This window comes from Silene latifolia, chromosome 10 (genome assembly GCF_048544455.1).
Source record: "Silene latifolia isolate original U9 population chromosome 10, ASM4854445v1, whole genome shotgun sequence".
NCBI classification, from domain to species: Eukaryota; Viridiplantae; Streptophyta; class Magnoliopsida; order Caryophyllales; family Caryophyllaceae; genus Silene; species Silene latifolia.
In genome coordinates this window covers 150,144,279-150,157,474 of record NC_133535.1, presented here as the reverse complement: position 1 = coordinate 150,157,474, position 13,196 = coordinate 150,144,279, and the positions used below count along the sequence as shown (strand labels likewise).

The 13,196-nt window shown below is 37.4% G+C and overlaps 2 protein-coding genes across 5 annotated transcripts; both read left to right on the top strand.

Moving 5' to 3' along the window:
* The first annotated feature begins 341 nt into the window (after window positions 1-341).
* Window positions 342-7,113, top strand: LOC141606357 (uncharacterized). Its single transcript, XM_074425448.1, has 13 exons — window positions 342-786; window positions 1,658-2,042; window positions 2,120-2,765; window positions 3,313-3,353; window positions 4,157-4,225; window positions 4,335-4,435; window positions 4,820-4,898; window positions 5,002-5,100; window positions 5,193-5,261; window positions 5,359-5,408; window positions 5,556-5,637; window positions 6,231-6,325; window positions 6,753-7,113. Exons 1-13 carry the CDS (start codon window positions 578-580, stop codon window positions 6,877-6,879), a joined length of 2,052 nt encoding a protein of 683 aa, XP_074281549.1. The 5' UTR covers window positions 342-577; the 3' UTR covers window positions 6,880-7,113.
* Window positions 7,114-9,773: 2,660 nt separating this feature from the next.
* LOC141606356 (uncharacterized) lies at window positions 9,774-12,616 on the top strand. 4 transcript variants are annotated; one of them, XR_012526692.1, is made up of 4 exons: window positions 9,774-10,121; window positions 11,449-11,501; window positions 11,926-12,255; window positions 12,376-12,439. XR_012526692.1 is itself a non-coding variant. In XM_074425447.1 (4 exons), exons 1-4 carry the CDS (start codon window positions 9,938-9,940, stop codon window positions 11,929-11,931), a joined length of 354 nt encoding a protein of 117 aa, XP_074281548.1. In that variant the 5' UTR covers window positions 9,775-9,937; the 3' UTR covers window positions 11,932-12,001. The 4 variants fall into 4 exon arrangements, 1 of the variants encoding a protein (XP_074281548.1); XM_074425447.1 differs by lacking the exon at window positions 12,376-12,439 and adding an exon at window positions 10,990-11,071 and having other exon boundaries at window positions 9,775-10,121; window positions 11,420-11,501; window positions 11,926-12,001; XR_012526691.1 differs by having other exon boundaries at window positions 9,777-10,121; window positions 11,420-11,501; window positions 12,376-12,616.
* Window positions 12,617-13,196: the final 580 nt, after the last annotated feature.

Below are 13,196 nucleotides of genomic sequence, written 5' to 3'. Positions count from 1 at the left end.
TAAATTAAATTGGGGAAGATGAGGGAGAAAGATATAGAAGAATGGATGAGAATGAGGAGAAAAAACAAGGTGGGTTCATAGAAGAAGAAGGAGGAAGGAAGGGCAAAATCGTCCTAAAATCAATTTTTTTTTAAAAAAAAATTGAATTTTGACGGAAAAGTGGCCGGATTCCGATATTAGGCATTAGAACTGAAATTTATTAACTCAAGGTGTAATTTAATAAAAAAATTTGACGTGAGAGTAAATGTAAAAATGTGTATTTGACGTGGGTGTAATTGATAATTTACTCATGTTTTTATTTTGTTCACCTTCATCTCCCTATTTCCTTCCTTCTCCATGGTTCCACCGTTTCACTCCTCACTATTTTCTCACATGCAAAAAACCTTCAAACCAAAGAAATTAAAAGCTCACTCAATATAATAATAAAAAACTAAACTAAATTTTTTCCGAATATTCTTAATTTCCCTTATTACATATTTACAGACATTATTACAGTACTAGGTCTCCTCCACTGGGATTTTCGGCCGCATAACTATAAATCGTGGTTACGTTAGTAGACAAACACCAAGTTTTTGGTATGGACGCGGCGGCGGAGGAGCTCCTGGAGAAAATGAAAAGCTTGGAAGGTGGCCATGCAAAATTACGGGAGGAGGTATCGAAGCTCATGATCTCTGCCGTGTCGCCGCAGCCTGGGTACCAGCTTAAGGAGAGTCAGTGCTTGAATATATTGCAGTCTATGGGGCGCTCTATTCATATATTTCGAGATGACGGATGCCTTATTTATTGGTATGATTAATTGATTATTTACTGCTTTTTTTGTAGATTTTCTTCTTGTTTCTTAATTATCCACTTTAAGGATCCGCCTAAACAAAATTGGGTGAAATTCATAGGGGTTTTCAATTCAAAGCTCTCTAAGAGCAAATTTGTGGGCTTCTTTATGGTTTACATCTTACATATATTTGGGGTTTATATAGTATAGAGACTAAATTATATATCTTGTAAAAAGGTAGCGGATGCGGATTCACTTGTCATTAAAAAAAACTCATGTATATTCTTAGAGCAAGTAAACCAGTCGATTTTACTTGACTCTCTAAGCATGTCTCCACGTGGGGAGATAAAATGAGGAGTCGTTCTTAGGCTATAGACTCTGTTTGGTAAAACGCCAAACAAACTGAAAACAAACTGAAAAGGTAGCTGAAAACTGAAAAGTTAATTGAAACCTGAAAAGGTAATTGATAAGGTAGCTGAAAATTAGGAGCTGATAAGGTAATTTATTATATAAAAGAATATTTGATAAACTAATTGTAAAGGTACCCGATTTTGATGATATAACGCAAAAGGATATGATAAATATTTTTAATAGTATAAATTTAAGGGCTAAAAAAGGAAAATAAAACCAAATCAGATACCTGAAATCTCAAATACTATTCTAGATAACATTTCATTTCAGGTAGCTTATTTGGTTACACAAAATAAGCTACTTGCCAAACGCTTACAAAAAAATAAGGTACCTCAAATTTTGGTGGTGGCACTGGTGATTGAGTATGAAATGGGTTGCCTAGACTATTCTCTTATAATTTGGCTTACGGGAGGGAAAATAAATCCGTCAATTTATACTTCCGTCATTTGAATACCAACTTGTATACTAATACTGCAGGAACCATGCTGCTGAAAACCTTTATGGTTATTCTGCCAAAGAAGCCATAGGCAGGACTATCTTTGAAATTCTCGCTTCATATCGAGATGCTCCTTTTGCTAAGGCTATCATACAACGTTGCAGAATGGGAGAAACCTGGACAGGGAAGTTCCCTGTCACACATAAGATGGGACATATGTTTACAATTTTCGCAATTAACAGTCCTTTTTATGACGATGATGGTACTTTCATTGGGATTATATGTCTCTCACATGATTCGAGACTGTTTAAGGAAGAGGAGAACGGTCTAGAGTTTAGCAGATCGCGAAGCAGTGTGACGACTAGACTTGGCTTTGATCCTGATCAGCCTCTGCAAACTGCCATTGCTTCCAAAATAACAAACCTGGTTGCGTTTCTGATGATTTTGCATTGTGATAAAATCTAAAATAGCGCCTCAACTGACTTTTGATTTTGTTGACTTAGGCCTCTAAGGTTAGCAACAAATTTCGATCAAAAATGAAGACCGGAGAGAGTAATGTGTTCTGGGATAGTGAATGTAGAGATAGTGGCTTATCTGATGCGATGCTGTCAGAGCGAAGAGAAGACGGGAATTGCAGTGGAGCTAGTACACCCAGAGGTGATCCAGCTGACACACCTGCTGGTGTTTTCTCGTCGTTTTCTACAGGCAAGCCCACTGCATACGCTCAGGGAGATTTTATTGATGAATATCAGGAGAAACCTGGTATCCACAAGATGATAACTAACACAGCTGAGGCTCGGATTGGTAAAAAAGTAACGCAGTGGACAGGAAAAGGAACTGAACGTGAATCGTTCGACCTTCAGAGTGGTCGATTTGGTTGGCCATGGATGCAGATTGAACAGGATTCTACTTGGGCCTATTCTTCTGTTAAGCCAGAAATTCCAACAGGTGACTACAATCGACCCGTAGCAAATGAGGCCCCCGAGTTGTGGTCCTCATTCACTGTTAACCGCAATAGCAGTTCAAGTAGCTGTGGAAGCGGCACCAGCAGTGCCGCACATAAGTTGGATGCTGAGAGTCCTGAGACTAAGGGCTTAGATTATGAAATCATGTGGGAAGATTTAACAGTCGCAGAGCGGATTGGTCAAGGTATGCTAGCTACTTTCCAGGTTGTTTTAAGCCGGATTTGGTACAGCTCTGAGTGCCATTTGTTCTGAATAGCTAAGTCTAAGAATCTGAAACAAAGATTATCATAGAAAGGCATAATTACGTAATAGAGCCCATTTGAGGCAGCTTTCAAATTCCGATTGGTATCAGAGACTCGTTATTATTGGTACTGAATTATTATGGAATAATGCAAAATGACTCACTAAACTGGGTGTGTTCTATTTATTGTGAAGTAACCGTCATTCAATAAAGTTTTCAACTCATTTACCATTCTGGGTCATTTGGAAACATCCTCTTTGTATCGCTAGCATATATCTGAACCCCCTACCTCGCAATTTGCGGGTGCCCTTGAGGTACTGGGGTAATGTTTGTTATGTTATTGTTGTCTGTCACTTTCCCTCCTAATTTGTGAGTTATTGGCTTATATTATCTTGAGCATTGCATCGTGCGTTGCCAAAAGTATTGTTTAAGGGTTAGGGATACAAATTATCAAAGTGCTTATCTTTGAATCTGTTTCTTCTTAATGCAGGTTCTTGTGGAACTGTGTATCATGGTCTCTGGTATGGATCGGTATGTTCCTTTCGGCCACTTTTCTGATGATCTCCTTGCAGTCATGATTGTAGTTTAAAAAGTTATTCTAAAGAGTTAATCTTGTCTAGGTGAGGACAGAAGCCTTTTATCATCTTAAATGAAACTTAACCTTGTTTTACATGCTCATAAGCTTAAAGCTGCGATCTAAAATACCATAGGCGTGTCTTGTGTATAAGGCACACAAGTGAAACACATTGCTGCGCAAATTCCACAATTTTTCTTCGAGCTCTTTTGTCCTTTCCTTTTGCCTCATTATCCAAATCTTACATGTTAGCCTTCTTTAGAACCCGAAAAAGGGCATTGTTGCACAATTTTTTATAATGAAACCTCAGTTTGTTTGTAATTACAGTGCATTTTGTATTTTTGTGTGCATGAGGCGTGTGCCCTGTGCTTCATCACTGCAGGCTCTCGCTGCCTTGGCGTGCCTTGCGCCTACCAAAACTCAGTCACACTCTCATATGCTATTTTTGAGGGAAATATGAAAGGACTGAGTTTTTGGCTTTGTAGCTAACCTGAGGATTTTGGGTTAACAATATAAAAAAGATTAGCCCTTACACAAGATGGTTTGTTCTTTTTATATGGACGGAAAAGGGAAGATGGATTTTGATTTGGATACATTTTAAATAACACATTACGCTTGTTCTGCCATGGGTATTGCTCTATGGATGGCCATACTAGAACTCCCTTTTCTTCTCATTGATTTTTACGTTATGAATTAATTTGTTGCGGAAATTAAAGCATGTACTCTTTGATATCATATTTTATGCACTTCTCGATTGCAGGATGTCGCTATTAAAGTTTTTTCCAAGCAAGAATATTCGGAAGAAGTTATATTTTCTTTCAGACAAGAGGTAGTTACATACTATTTCAAAGTTTGATGGACTGCATTTGGGCTTTTGAGTTTGAGACGATTATGATGTTCTGACCTCTATGATGTCTGACCTGTTGATTTTGTGTTAGGTCTCTCTTATGAAGCGACTTCGGCATCCTAACATTCTCTTATTTATGGGCGCGGTGACATCACCTCAGCGTCTCTGCATAGTTACAGAGTTTCTTCCTCGGTTCATTCTTAACTTCCCTCTTCAAGAGTGACACATGATTGAGTTTTTTGTTTTCTATTTTCGCAAACAGTATCTTTTGATGCTAGTCGCCGTATGTTTTCGTGTACCAACGACTTCTTATATGATTGTGTTCATGCATTCCATTTTCCCTGTTCCATCCAATAGTTTACGTTCGCTTTTTGTCATATTTTATACTTTTATGTGATGGTGAATGAACATGGAACCCCCTTCCCGACTTGTTCGTGTTTACATGGAAAAGAAAAAAATACAAGTAAAACGATTCAAAAACAAATGTAAACAAATCAGAGGTAGTTTAAGTTAAGAAACGGTAAACATTTTAGCGAGTTATAACCTTATTTCCACCATTCTTTTACTATTATGCAGCGGAAGCCTGTTCTGCCTGTTGCAGAGGAGTAAATCCAAACTAGACTGGAGACGACGAATTCAAATGGCTTTAGACATAGTCAGTATTCTGGTGTCACTACTATGTTGCAGAAGCTATATCACAGATTTGAATATTTGATTATGATCCTCATATGTCGCCTCTTCTTGAAAACATAACACAGGCTCGAGGAATGAATTATCTTCATAACTGCAATCCACCTATTGTCCACCGTGATTTGAAGTCTTCTAATTTGCTCGTTGATAAAAATTGGAGTGTAAAGGTTTTGTTAATACATCCTTTTTTTTTTTGGTTTACTACCCATATCTCTCAAATGAAGTAGGAAATCACATCATTTCTTTCATCTTCTGGCAGGTTGGGGACTTTGGCCTTTCACGCGTAAAACATGAGACTTATCTTACAACTAAGGCTGGGAAAGGAACGGTATGATTAAAACATTAGTACTTTTTCTGGATATGGTTTGGAGTATTTATAATTTAATATTGAGCGAATTAGTTGATGTTTTTATTTTGGTGTGTAGCCTCAATGGATGGCGCCGGAGGTACTTCAAAATGAACGTTCAAATGAAAAGTATGTCAAAAAATATGTAACTTTAATGTTTAATCAAGGATAGTTCAGCTCTGTGGTTTTATATCGTTTTAAATTTGTCACTTGGTAAAAACGTAAGAGTAACGCGTTTGTTGTGGACTTTTGATTAATGATCTTGGCATTGTTTAGGTCTGATCTATACAGTTTCGGGGTCATACTATGGGAACTTGCCACTCAAAAGATTCCTTGGGAGAATCTAAATCCGATGCAGGTATTTCTTTTCCGTATAACAAAGTAAGGGCAGCTTATTTATTATACTCCGTAGTTAATCTGTACAATACTCGGGAGTCGAAACAACCCTCTAAGCAATATCATTCCAAAGGAGTTTATCAGAAATGCATGTGTTCTATATCTTCTACATTCTGAGAACTAGTAGAACTAATGATGCTTAATAGAAACACCTTTTCACCATTTTGCCAGGGTAAAAATGCAGACATCTTAGGCCTTTGAGGCTTGTACACAGCCAAATACGTACTGTCATGAAAGGCATTGCATTTGTGGTTTGGCTTGAAATATATGTCATACTGTTTATAGTATAGTTGTACACTAAACTATCTGCACATCTTTTTATCGTGAAGTACTCCGTAAGTAAGTAGTACTTTATGCAATTTTCTGTGTAATTTTCATTTTGGATCATTCGAAATAGTCTCTCTTTGTTGAGAAAGCTTATACTGCCATTCATAGGACCCATAATGCATTGTGGTCATGTTGTTAAGAAACCAATCATCATGCAGTTGGTTAGTCTGATCACAAGAAATGAACTTTTCCAGCTTTTATTCTGTAATGACTTATTGTTGCATGCAGGTGATAGGAGCTGTCGGTTTTATGAATCAAAGATTAGATATACCAGAGGACGTCGATCCAATGTGGGCTTCTATGATCGAGAGTTGCTGGCGCAGGTTCTGTTTCTTCTGCTGTCTTCTATATATATATAATCTGATCCCAGAGAAGCTAATTGCAGTACTTCCTCCGATTCATCTGGTTCTTCAAGTTTTCTTTTTCTGTGAGAAATATTTTACTATAACGTAAAAAATCAGATGAATTTGAGTAAGTATTTGTGCCTTCTAAGTTCCAAAGGCATTCAGTTGAGTAAGTACGTGAGTAGGCATAATGGATTACTAATTTTGATGATTCGAGCTAATGAATTACGGTGATATTTCTTGTCTGAAAATCTGAGTTTTGGTGAGTCCAACACATGTACGCAAGTAACTAGGCTTTATCTGTGGCTGTATGTACTTGATGATCAGTACTTAGTAGTTCAGTGCTCTGTAAATCTTATAGTGGAGATCGGAGATGACAGAAATACATTGTTTATTTTTAATACAGTGAGCCTCAAAACCGACCTACGTTCCAGGAATTGTTAGAGAAGCTGAAGGATATGCAGAAAAAATATGCCATACAATCCCAAGCAGCCCGGGCTTCCGCTTCTGCAGATGTTCCCCCGAAACAATAGCTCATCAGTGATGCATGCAGGGAAGCTTGGGTTCAAATGAGTTGTAGTAGTCGCCAAGTCCCCACCGTGACTGAGACTACATTCATCCCATTTAATTATACTATCCCGTTACATGCAACTCATTTGGAACAGAATCTTCCATATAGCGTACATGCATGTGAATATTATTTACCATACATGTATACAACTACATACGGATTAACATACCAGTCTCTGATGTAAACAAATGATGAATCTCTTCCAAGGGATACTACAACTTTTGTTTATGCATATTGCTCTTGTTTTTAATTTTGTCAAGTTTTGTGTAGTTAATATATACCATACCATTATCAGATTCAGGCAGGAGATGGCCATTTTTTCTTGACTAGTTTATATCTTTTTAGTGGCCCAGTTTCACTTTTCATCAGACGGGAAGGTCGTTGCTTTTCGGACCCGTCTTCGCCACATAACTCAGGACTAAACCTTGAGCTCTGATACCATGTTAGATTCGCACTCGGGTCGACTCGGTCCGTCATACTCGACTCGTCTCTTAGGTTGTTTTTAAACAGGTCCGGCCCGGGCTGTGATGACCCTTCCTCCCACCGGCCATGTAATAATTCACAAAGCCTAGCCCGGCCCGAGCAGGGGCGGAGCCAGGATTTGAAATTATGTCGGGCTAGATTTCGAAATTGTAGAAACAAAAAAAAATTCTAGGTTCAAAATTGTGTGGAACCTTTCGATTTGTATGCGAGTAAAATATTTAAATAATTATAAGTACCTTTCGATTTTACGAGAATGTTTTGTTTTACGGAAATACTCCTATTTCAATAAAAAAAAATTCTTGTGTACTCCGGCAGGACCATCCTCCTTACATCCAAAGGCAATCCACCAATAAAATATTATAAAGACTTGGGTGTAAGGAGAACGGTCCTCGTGGAGGACACAAGAATAAGACGGAGTAATTTTGTTGAAGAAAAAACTGATTCCTTACATCCAAAGGCAATCCACCAATAAAATATTATAAAGACTTGGGTGTAAGGAGAACGGTCCTCGTGCAGGGGGGTTTGAACCCCGCCATTCTACCCATTGAAATGCCCTTATAGCAAGTCTCCAACCACCTGTGCTAGCTTATTGTTAAGTAAAATCTGAAAGCAAATTTTATTTATCCCCAAATTCATATAGGGCTATAGCCCATATAGCCCAAAGGCTAGATCCGCCCCTGGGCCCGAGCATGTTTGACCAGTCCTAGCGCATACTTGCACATTAGGCAATGATGAAGTCACAGGACTTCCTTATAGTGCAACAACAACAACAACAGAGCCTTAATCCCAAAAAGATTTGGGGTCGGTTGACATGAATCATCCTTTCGAACCGTTCATGGGTGAACACACGCCTCAAAATGCGAATAGAAAAGAAAAAATAAAAAACAAAAAGGGACTTCCTTATAGTGCAATCAAAAAAAATCATTGTACGTCCTTTACATAGAATTTTAATATTTTATATCATGTTACTCTAGAACCGTGTTATAAAAGATATACTGAGTTCAAATTTTTGAAATTAGACAAGGAAGTTACCAACTAAATAATCAATTGATCTCCCTTGTGACGGGTCACCATTTGTGGCGGATATTTTGTGAGTTAAAATGGTAACAAAATGGGTTAGTGGAGAAAGGGGACCACATGAATAGTGTTGCAGAGAGAGAAAAAGTGGGTACTTTGTGAGGTAAAATGGTATCCGTCACTCCAGAGTGACGGATATGTGCCGTCACAAATGAGATTTTGTGCTAAATAATACAAATTCCATTTTTAGCAACTTTTTGTGGGCCATTTTCCATGTGCAGGTAGGGTTAAGTGATTTATGTGGTCCATATTCACCTATACTTAATCTTTAAAAGCAATAGATAACTATTGATCGAGACCGATGGAGTAATAGATGAGGAAAAAAGGATGATCTTTAGACTAAGACTAAAAAAAGTTTGTCATATATATGAAAATATGGGTTTATTTAACTCGTTTTTTGTCTTAAAACAAATAACACCGTCTTAAAAGAGACTTACAAAATAAACAAAGCCCTTGCGCAGTGGAATACTAGGCTAGTATAGTTCCAAGAACGAGGTGAGTAAGATTAGAGTACATGCATACGTTATTTTGTTCACCTTCATCTCTCTGTCGCCTCCCTTTTCCACACTTCCACCGTTTCAATCCTCACTATTTTCTCACATGCAAAACCTTCACACCAAAGAAATAAAGCTCACACCGTACCAAAAAAAGAAAAAGAAATAAAGCTCACAGCTCACTCGCTCAATTAAAACTAAACTAAAATTTTTCCGGGTATTTTCTTTATTACAGTACTAGTTCGCTTCCACTGGAAATTTTCGTCACTTAACTATAAATCCTGGTTACGTTACTTGACATATATACGGAGTTTTTCCTATGGGCACGTCGGCAGAGGATGAGCTCCTGAAGAAGATTAAAAACTTGGAAGCTGGCCATGCAGAATTACGGGAGGAGATGTCTAAGTTCATGATCTCGGCCGTGTCGCCGCCGCCGAGGTGCCAGCTAAAGGAGAATCAGTGTTTGAATATATTGCAGTCTATGGGAGGGTCTATTCATATATTTAGAGAGGACGGTCGCCTTATTTATTGGTATGATGATTAATTGATTATTTACACTACTACAAAACTCGTTATGGACATCAGTTGATGGACATCTGATTATTTAGAAAACTGATGTACAAATTATGCACATCAGTTGTTTGCAAAAAACTGATGTGTTTATATTTATATGTACATCAGCTGTGTTAGAAAACATATGTTCATTATTTATGATTTTAATGGACATGGGACGCTAATAAAACCCATATCTATATAATAGTCAGCTTTCAAAAAACACTGATGTCTTTTTAACTTTAACTTTAATATACATCGGACATTATAACACTCGATGTCTCTTTACTTCACAGAACCGAGTTTAAAATCCCCCCAACCAATCTCCCAGCACCTCATTATCATACTCTTAACCCTATCTCTTTCTAATTTCCCCAACTTTTCCATCGTTTTCTCCCTGTCAATTCTAACACTATGGACAACTCACCACAGCCGCCGTCGACCACCAATTTTGCCTGGTTCATGCCATCGCCGCCATTGGCTGCGGACCATCGTTCTCCAGAGATGACGACCAAACCACCGTCGCTCACCTTCAATTCGATCTCGGCTTTACACCGCAACTTGTCTACCGCCAGTTCCTCCACCAAAGTCAACCACGGTATAATCAAACACTAATTACTTCAATCTTCAATATTTTTGCTTAATTTGATTAGGGTTGCGTTTATTTGAAATTTAAGGTTACCTTTATGATGTTGCTATTGGTATTGGTATAATGGTTTTATGACTATGAAGTTATGATTGTTGTTTGTGTATTCTACAAGTTCTTAAATGAGATTTTTCATCAGAATCGATTATTCGAATCAAGCAATTTGTGAGCTGATTGAAAAATGTATAACTGGTTGTGTGAGTAGTGAGCTTGACTTTACAGTATTCGAAGTTGTTTATTGTGACTATGGTGATTGGAAGTAACACTCCATAGGTTTAATTATTTCCCTCTGTTTTTAAGATCTAGGGTTTTGTACTCAAGCTGTAATAATTATTATTATCGTTGATTGATTTAGGATCCTTTCCCGTCGACGATGTATATGCCTTGCTCTACAGTAATGAGTGGAATGCATGAATTTGTGTATCCATGAGTATGATACCTCTGCTGTCTGCTTGTGCCGCCTTTGTTTTGTTGGTTAGGTTGAGTCTACATTGATGTTTCTGTCTGCCAATTAGCTGGTTGAGTATGTCATTTATGAGTTGCAACTGTTGCTTGTTTTGACGCAAATGCTTTGAACATATTGAAGAAATGATCCACAAGCAGGAATCTCTTGTTAATGTCCGTCGGCTTCTCATCTTATTTATTTCTGTTACAAATTCAGGATTGCCTAAGAAGCAATATGATAATTTGAGGTGGTTTTACACACTCATTTGATTTATGTGTGCATTCTTGGTTCACAGTTTGGTTATGCCTCTCCGCTGTTTTTTTTTTCTTTCGTCCCTTTGTTCACGGAATATCATTGATTTCTTATTCGATGTAGGAGAGAGCTACTGCATAGCTATGGATTTGAGCATGTGGCAACACTTAATAATTTGGAAAAGGCTGGATTGTTTAGGAAATAGGTCATACTTAATTGTTAATTTGTTGCATTACTTTTTTAAGCTTTAATTGTAATTAGGTAATATACTCCTATCATCACGTGAGAATTCCTTTCAAACCAAAGGCACCTAAATCTAGCCATAGAAGCACACTTCCACATTATCTACTTTTGCTTTGATCTCCTTACTTCTAGAGGTTGTATAACCTTGATTAACAGAATCGTAAATCATGGAGTAGTCTCATTGATGTTCGCTGGTGTCTTTCATATGCACTGATATTGCTTTTTGCGGCGCTTTTTTTTTCGTGTTTTATCAGCATTTAATGCATTATTATCGATCTGATCAATGCTTTTTATCTATCGGTTTTTACAGTCCCAAAGGTATTTCGTATGTCTTCTCAGGATATGCACCACTTAGGATACTTTTTTATTCAGCAAGCCATCAGATCAGGATGGTAAGGATATTCTTATTAAGTGCCCTGGAATTAGTTTTTTTTTCCTTTTTCTATGACATTTTCTAAGGTGGTATTGGCCACATTTATGGCGCAATGACATTTAAGCATCGCAACGAACTATTGTGAGATGAAATTTCAAACCGAAATTGAATACTACGGTGAAGGGCATTCGGCTCATAAAAAGTCTTTGACTTCTTGTATTAGCCCTTATTTAAATCTTATACGATTGTGTTATTTGTGCCTTCTTCAAAGGATTATGTGTGACGTAAAGTTACTTGTTCCAAGTTTAAGGTAATAGATGCTAATATAGATTGGATAAAGATACATCATTTGGCTTCTTGTATTAGTTTTCTCCAAGGTTTGGACTATGTTTGTTGTTCTACTTGCTGAAACTTATGATGGATATACATTTGACTCTTCACAGGCTTGAGTATGGTCGTGTCTCTACCCAGATTGTTTTCAATTGAACAATTCTTTTATTGTTCAAGCTTTTGAAAAGGTTAGTACATTTTGGTCGAAATCATTTTCAATAGATATTTGAAGTATTATTCCAACATCTTTTCTCAATAGAGATGGTGTTACCCATTGATCCATTCGGATCCCCTACCTTATCGCTTACAATAGCATATTTAATTCCTCGTGTTTTTACTGCTGGGAAAATGCATCTGTTTATGAACCTTCAAGAAAAACCCTTGTCGGTATGGCAGAAGTTGAAGCGGCCATACAGGAAATGTTCCAAGCTCCTCACATTCAGGTGAGTGTATTGCTAGTAGTTGTGATACTTGAAATACAGTAATCTATGTGTCTCGTTAGTTATATAGGATCTTCTATGTTGATATTTTGTTTTCTCGTTAACTTTGTTGTGTTGAACCAGATTCTCTTGGTAATATGCCCAATGGGAGATGAGCAACCGAGGTCGCCAAGTAGTCTCGTCTCTTGGCTTTTTTTTTTAAAAACAATTAGTCGGTTTACATATCGGTTTATATTTTTGTATAGGTTAGTCGTCTAAGTAAATTTGACACATTATGTAGATGAAATTTTTTTGTAATTGGCTTTGGATAACCGATTGATTGTATACAGATATTTTTTGTTGATTATGGAATCATTTTGCATTGTCATCATGTGTACGACTAATATGGGCAACAGCGTAATATTTTTTTTTATAAAAAATAATAATTATTGACATCGGATTTTTGCAAAAATCGATGTCCATTGATCAAATAGACATCGATTTTCCTAAAAATTTGATGTCCATTGATCAAATAGACATCGGTTTTCCTAAAAATCCAATGTCCATTGATCAAATAGACATCGGTTTTCCTAAAAATCCGATGTGCAAATTTTAATGGACATCGGTTTAAAATCCGATGTCCATTAATCCACAATGGACATGACCAAACTCTACATCGGTTGTGTATCCGATGTCCATATAGCGAAAAGTCCGATGTCCATCACAAGGTTTGTAGTAGTGTTACTGCTTCTTTTAGGTCTTGTTTGGATAGGAAAAAAAGAAGGGAAAGGGAGGGGAGGTGGAAGGAGGGAAGGGAAAGAGAGAGGAGGTGGAAGGAGTATGGAAGAGTGAATTTTCCCCCAAATCTTGCCCTATGGGGAAATAATTTGCCCAGGAGGAGGGAAATGGGGAGATCCATTTTCCCTCCTTTTCAAATCCCTCCACCTTCATTTTGCTAACCTAAC